General features: G+C 38.7%; 1 protein-coding gene across 6 annotated transcripts in view; it reads right to left on the bottom strand.

Moving 5' to 3' along the window:
* Window positions 1-4,681: 4,681 nt before the first annotated feature.
* Window positions 4,682-7,576, bottom strand: part of PCMTD1 (protein-L-isoaspartate (D-aspartate) O-methyltransferase domain containing 1) — an 80,997-nt gene continuing 78,102 nt past the window's right edge. For all 6 annotated transcript variants that reach the window (XM_075920714.1, XM_075920713.1, XM_075920712.1 and 3 more), the window contains one exon: window positions 4,682-7,428. In XM_075920714.1, the coding sequence (XP_075776829.1) occupies window positions 7,058-7,428 (371 nt within the window). In that variant the 3' untranslated portion in view covers window positions 4,682-7,057. The remainder of the gene's footprint in view (window positions 7,429-7,576) is intronic.

Genomic DNA, 7,576 nt, shown 5'->3' with positions numbered 1-7,576 from the left:
GGTACAGGTGGTCCTGCTGGGACCATCCCAGCTGGGGGCTTCTAGCTGCTAGTCCTGGCTGGCTTGGGAGAGAAATACTTGTTCTCTCTGCTCCATACTCGCTTCTTGACCCTGTCCTTCCCCTGCCTGATTGGAGTTGAAGTCCCCTCTGAGGGGGCATTCCCAGCAACAAGGGTAAAAGACTATGGGTATGTCTACACTACCACCCTAGTTTGAACTAGGGTGGTTAATGTAGGCAACCAAAGTTGCAAATGAAGCCCGGGATTTAAATATCCCGGGCTTCATTTGCATCTTGCTTTTTTTAAAGCCCCGGTAGTTCAGACTCCGTGCCTGCGGCTACACGCGGCACAGAGTAGGTAGTTCGAATTAGGCTAATTCGAACTACCGTTACTCAAGTAGAAAGCCTAATTCGAACTACCGTTACTCAAGTAGAAAGCCTAATTCGAACTACCTACTCCGTGCCTCGTGTAGCCGCAGGCACGGAGTCCGAACTACCGGGGCTTTAAAAATAGCAGCGCCTGGCAAGATGCAAATGAAGCCCGGGATATTTAAATCCCGGGCTTCATTTGCAACTTCGGTTGCCTACATTAACCACCCTTGTTCGAACTAGGGTGGTAGTGTAGACATACCCTATCTAACTCCACAAGTCTCCTCCATCTGCAGAAACCTGAGGCTGCTGCCCAATCCCAAGCAGTACCCTGCAATAGGGGGAGGCACCAAGTGGTGAGTTTGTTCTGGTCCCACCCCCAGAGCAGTTTGCAGGAGAGGAATAGGTCCTATCCCTCCCCTACCCATTTGGAACTAGGAAGCCCCCATTTGATGGGATGCTCTTCAGAACATTTTTAATGGCTGTGAAATTGGTAAAGCCCTTTCTATGGGTAACTATTAAATACCAGATCCACATTACTTAACAATGGTGATCACTTTCGAAGGATGTGTTAGCAATGCGCAGCCCTCAGTGGATGCAGAGTTACAGTTGTCTTAAGTTTTCCCACTTCATGGTGGCAACTGTAGAGAAGCCACATCATGTGGCCAGAGCTGCTTCTATCCACTGGATCCTTCAAAGTTAGAGTCACAGTCCTGGTGCTAGGTGCCTGACGACACCAATGTGTAGAAGACTGAAGAGAGACTTTTTCTGACTCATAGGAAAACATGGCCTACACACTGGCAGAGCCATCTACTGAAGATTTTAGAAATAGAATATGTTCAGATGTGGCAAGGGAACATTTGATCGCAGTTACAAATGAGATTTTGACTGAAAAACACTTTCACATTTGCGACCATCTTATTTCCTTTTAATGTGCCACAAAATTGTTTAAGGAACCTTGCATAGCTAGCATGCATGAGTGGGTCTGGTTAAAGAGGAAGTGCAAATTGCGTAACTTATTCCGAGTAAGTCGAAAGAGCTTATTTTGAAATTTGGTGCTGTGGAGACAGCACCAGATTTCAAAATAAGGCACTATTCCAACAAATCCCTTAACTCTCGTTGAATGAGGATTACAGGGATGCTGGAATGGTGGGTGTTTTTAAAAAGACGCGGAGTAGCTATTTTGGGATACTTCTGGTATTCTGAAATAGCAACACAATCTAGACATACCTAGCTCTGTCAGTAAAGGTGGTCATTCTATGGACACTGAACTAGTTTTCTTGGTATGTAGTAAGTTGAGGGTCAGTAACATGGAGTCAGCAGGCCTAAATAGAGGCCTGTAACATGAAAACAGCAAGAGGCCTGCAATCTAGTGAGCAAGACTTTGGTTCAGTAACAGGAGCCAAGAAAGAAGCCCTATTGATAACTGTGTGATTGTGTAAGTTAGGTCGAGCATGGAAGGACACAGGGAGGCACTGGGTACAGACTGTAAGCCAAACGGGAGTAACGGAACATCTTAATAAGAAATGTCTTGGCACAAAGACTCCCTAAAAACTAATGCACATACTGACCTAGGTTCAGGACCAGGTCGAGATTGACAGCATGAAGGATAGTAAGTAAATCCCCCTTCCGTAAGGTGAGGGTTGGTAACTAGGCAACTGAGGGTGGTAACCTGGTACGTAAAGAAATGATGTAAGTTGTTTGTACCTGTCTATAAAAGGACATCGCAGAGGGTGCTCTCTGGCCGACCTTGGGGGGGGGGGGAAGGGGAGTGCACACTAGGTGCCTGAACGGCAGGTGTCATTGCCTAAACTTACAGAATGCACAGTAGCTTAACATTGACTAACTGCTGTTAATATCTGTTATATGGCAATAGGCCTGCCCGATGTTGGTACCTTGTCAACGCAGGCCATAGTGCCCAGTGGTGTAACATTGTACTGATCTCTGTTACCAACTGGTAGAGTTTCGCATTTGACAATAAACTTGCTCGATTGATTTCAAACCTTGCCTGCATCTGTCGTTTCCAGGGCCTCTCAGAGATCTCTTGTGTTGACCCAAGTGCACGGCATCTAGCACTCTAGATAAAGGGAATACGGATTGTTACGCACGCAGCTGAAAGTTTATCACCACCAATGGAGTAGAAGTCCTGTCAGGAGCGCGCCAAGACAACCCTGACCAGACGGCGCTGACACTGACAGTCCAGACCACCAAAGGTACTGAGGTACAAAAACACCGAGGTACGACACCAGTGAACAGTCACCTCACATTCCAACACACAAGTTTGCTGGTCACCCTCTTCATTTCTGAACCTTAAAATGTCTAGGCAGACAAACTGGACCTAGTGTTATTGGTTTTTATTCAAAGGGGTATCTGGCATAACTCCACCCACTCAGGGAATGGAGGGATCCCTGGTTTAGCTGCTGAGCACTCAACAGGTTATACTGCACACATGGCACCAGTAGCAGGCCTTACATGCTTCATTTAACATTAAGTGTTCAGGGGAAAGAATTATAGGTTACATTTGGCTTAAAGTATGTCTAGACTATGGCTGGGAGTAGGCATCCCAATTCAAGTAGACACACTCTGTGGTACACACAACACTAACTCTGCTCATGTTCTCTCACTAAAATAGCAATATAGCTTGGGGGTAGCACAGGTGCCACTTCAGGATAGCCACCTGAGTACATACGCACTCAGCACCCTTGGCTATGTGCTCACATGGATAGTCTGAGCCATTTCAGTTATTTGGCTATACTGTTATTTAATTTTAATCGGAGCTAAAGCACGTCTGCCTACTTGTGCTGGGATGCCTGTTCCCATTTAAAGACTAAAGCAGGGGGTTATGATATTAAAAAAATACAGACCTGCAATTTGGCTCATAAATTCATATTTAGCTCCCTAAATAAGTGGCCCAATTTTCAGAGGCAGTGAGGTCACAAGCAGCTTCCCTTCACGACAGGAGGAGCTGCTGGGTTCTCACCCTGCTGAAAAACAAGCCACTTATTTAGGAACCTAACTTTAGCTTATGTTTGAAAATTGTGGCTTACAAATTCAGGAGCTATTTCTCAAAAAAAATAAAGATGGCAACAGACTAAGAGCAGACAAAAACAAGGCTAATTTGCCTTCAAGGGGAAAAAGAAATATTTTGAACTAGAGAAAGTATGCTAAGATATTGTCATAATGATGCAGAAAAGAGTAAAGACACCTGCCACAAAATCACTACAAGTAGACAACCTGAGGGACATCTCGTACCCAGGAAAATTAAGAAGGCAAAGAGAATCTGGGAAGACTGTAGAATAGGTTCTGTAAAAGCGGATAGTGGTTTCCAGTCTTGACGATGAATCTAAGCAAAAATGCTTGTAAATGCATCCAGAGAAGACAACGTAGCTGTTTTTCAAATACCCTGATTTTAGCAAATCTGGAGCCATTCAGGTCATGTCAACTTGGTTCAGATCTGACCTTTAAGATGCAGATCTGCTAGGCTGTAGAAATGAGGGATGCAGTCAGACAGTCAGATATGGGTCCCTCATGGTAACATATTGTTATCAGAAGAATAAAAGCTAGGTGAATTTAAAAGGCTTTAGTTTGCTCCAGTAAACAGCCTACTGACCTTTTCACATCAAGTTTGTAGAGAAAAGCCTCAACGCTGCGAGCATACTGATCTGAGGGAAATATTATCAACATGATTACTGGCTCATTAATGTGGACTTCTGTAAATGACTCTGATAGGAATTTAGTATTTGTTCATTATATATTATCCTTGTAAGACAGAACACAAGGTAGATCAATCAGTCAAAAAAAAGTTTAAATTTGCAAGCTTTAACTAATTACATCAGGAACAATAAGACTTTCCACAAGAGGAACATGAGTACATTTATATTGAGTAGCTCAAAAACTGCTTTCATCAACTCCACATACATTTGATATCAACTGGCAACAAATAACCTCATCTTTTTTAATTCATGATAGGCCAAAATAGATGGTGAATGAAAATTTAGGAAATAAGCTCCAAGTTGCCTGGTGACCTAAATGTGGATTTAGAAATCTACTGTACACATGGACAGATTTTTAAATGTTGGAAGCTAAGTCTCAATGAAAAATGCAGCTGCTAAGCATATTGGAAATACATAAGCAACCTGACTGCATACCTAAAATGGGTTTAAGTACCAGTGCATCATTTCTTCCTCATTGTAGTAATTTTTCATTTCAATTATATCATTGTTTTCCAATGAATGAATGAATATGAACAGACTGAAAATGGAAATCAAACACAAATGAAAGCATTTCCATGAAAAAAATAAGTTTGAGTAAGCATTAGCCAAACAAAAACTATTTTATTGCAACATTGTCCCAATACCAACATATGTCAAAGACAACTGATGCATTTTGCATTTCTACCTTTTTATTTAATGTAAATGTAAATTCAACAGTGTAAAATAAATCCACATATAAACAGAAAAGAAACCATTTCAGTGACTCCCATAAAGATACATACTGAATAATCATGGCAAATCATCCATTGTCTATTTTATCAAGTATACAATAGAGTGAAAAACAATGCAAAAAGTCATTCTTCGAAAGCATCCTTTATAAAGGTCTCAATGAAAAGATGTAAAATTATATTTAGTAACTTCGAACTCTTGAACATATGGATGCTGATTCTGGAAAAATAACACAAAGTTCTCAGGCTACCTGGAAAGTATAACATCTTGATTTTTAGATTATTTAAACTGAAATTCCATCTAAAACAAAATATTTAATGAAAGATAGTTCCAATAGCTAAGCCATTGCAAATACTCCATTATATCATATTATAGGAAAATAGCTAAACTATCTCTTACCAGTTTTTCTTATTGTGAAAATAAGGTCAGGAAAATAAAAGCAAGGTTTTTCTTTTTTTAATTTATTCATGCTGAGACTTTGCTGTGGAAAAAAAAATCCATGCACTGGTACAATAGGCCTTTCATCAAGATGCCTTTTCAACATTACTAAGACATACTTTTAAAAATGGTAAATGAGGCATGAAATGCACCATCAAAAAATCAGTGTCCAATCTGTAGCAGGACTATACATTATCTCACTGTTGAAGTTGGACACAATGTTTAATTTGTTAATGAGTATTGGAAAACTCATTATGAGTATTTGATAGCCAGATATTAATTGCACTGGTGAGGATTTTATCTTATGTTTAGGTTAAATGGCTGATGGATTTAATAATGAGTATTACCACAAAAGTAAATATATTGCGCAGAATTTTTTTTTCTAAGAGGAATGTTTTCCATTAGGTCCAACAAACAGATGTTTCCAATAAAAGTGGCTTTAACTGAATATCATGCCTAGTTCGTAAACTGCATTCTCCATCATGGCTATGCTACAATACACTCAAAATATTAAGTGGGCAAAAATGAACAAAGCACTCCATCAAGCCAAGAAGAAAACTGCAAGCAACTTCACCAAATGGGAGGAAAGAGGTGGAGGGGAAAATATTCAAAGGAGAACTCAGTGGGTCCCAAAGTTTAAACTGCTACTCTCAATTTCCAACAGATAGATATAAACAACTGTGAATATTTATGCACTAAAAAGAGATGTGTTTAGAAACAAATGTAGGGCCAGCACAATTCTGCCTTCTCAGAAAATATGTAGATGAAATAGAAAATCCACTTACTAAAGTGCATTTGCTGAACAAAATCTACTATTACAGCTATCCAAGTAAGCAAGACAAGCTATTCATATTCTATTCTATTAAAGTAGTAAATATAAATCATTTTAATTCTAAATTACAATCTTTGTTACCAAATATTGTGTCAACACTGTGATTTTAGAAATTGTCTTAAAATCCTTGAGAATGAGGAAATGTCTTTATTTATAAATACTGAAAATGTAATACGGAGTTAAACAAAAAGGGTTATATTAAGGTGTGTGGGGTTTTTTGTGTTTGTTTTGTTTTGTTTGGATTTTTTTTGTTTTTTGTTTTGTTTTTTGCTTTATATTCAACATGATATTCCCTTAAGGCTCTGAGAGAAATGGTCACTTTCCTCAAGATCTTTTGGCAAAAGATATAAATACAATAGTAGCAGGGCCACCTGACATTTCAGAACTTGCATTTTTGTCTTTCATTAAAGCCAACTCATTCTTGCCTGTATACAGTTATTGCACTTGTGTATTTCTTGGAATACATTTATATCAACACAGTAATAATGACTGCAACAATGTCATGGTAAAATAAATGTTTTAAAGGGTACAGTTTCAAGATTATATGAGAAATGCTTGTGTTGTATGTTTAAAACCTTATGCAGACAACTGTTATTCAAGTCAGAATGCATTTGTTCAACAGCTATTTTAGCACATATAAAATTTCACTTACCCTTCTATCAATACAAATCTGTTAAAGATCAAAAAGGATTTACCATGCCAAGTCTTGATTAATGCTGCATACTGCTTTGGAATATTTTTCTATCAGAGTTAAAATTGTATTTCTCAAAATTTAAAGAAAAATAATTTTTTTAAAAAGGGATTCTGTACTACTGAATACAAGTCTTTGTAGCAAAGTTAAGACAGAAGTTACAATTTATCACTGTACTTCCGTCTTGTTGAAAGACTAATGATATATGTCCATCTATTTCTTAATAAATGCTACATTTTTCAAGAATAAAGGAGCTATCAGTAGGCATTGTTTCTACTTAAAACAAGTTACTTCTCTCTGTAGTATGTCAAGTATGCTTTTAAAGAATCAGGTAACGGTAGACTCATAATTTTTTCTCTCAATAAGTTTCGAGGAGGCTCCTCTGGCTTCAAGGCTTCATTGTGATCTTTATCATCATCATCTTTGTTGTCTTCCTCCATCTTTTCATCCTCTTCACTGTCTAGAGGCTGTGGAATGAGCTGATTGCCTACAAACACATAAGTGTTAATCCTGTGTCTACGGCACCTCCTGCGTTTTCGTTTTGGTGGCGGTTTTTGAGGGATACCCTTGGCTTGCATCTCATCATTTATGAAGTTTCTAAGAGTGCGTCTAATGTAGATCCGAGCTAAGTCCTGTAGATTCCGAACAGCACAAGGGGCTAAAACAAAAAAGAAAAATGATACATGGCCTATTAGTGAAATTGTTATTTTCTAAAAGAAACTTCTACAGAAAATTAAAGTATGATACTGAACAGCAAAGTGAAGACTTAATATATACACATATAAAAGGCAAAGTTTAGCAATCTT

The sequence above is a fragment of the Pelodiscus sinensis genome, chromosome 2 (genome assembly GCF_049634645.1).
Source record: "Pelodiscus sinensis isolate JC-2024 chromosome 2, ASM4963464v1, whole genome shotgun sequence".
Classification (NCBI taxonomy): domain Eukaryota; kingdom Metazoa; phylum Chordata; order Testudines; family Trionychidae; genus Pelodiscus; species Pelodiscus sinensis.
The sequence above is the reverse complement of the archived record's forward strand: the minus strand, read 5'-3'. Positions and strand labels throughout refer to the sequence as shown.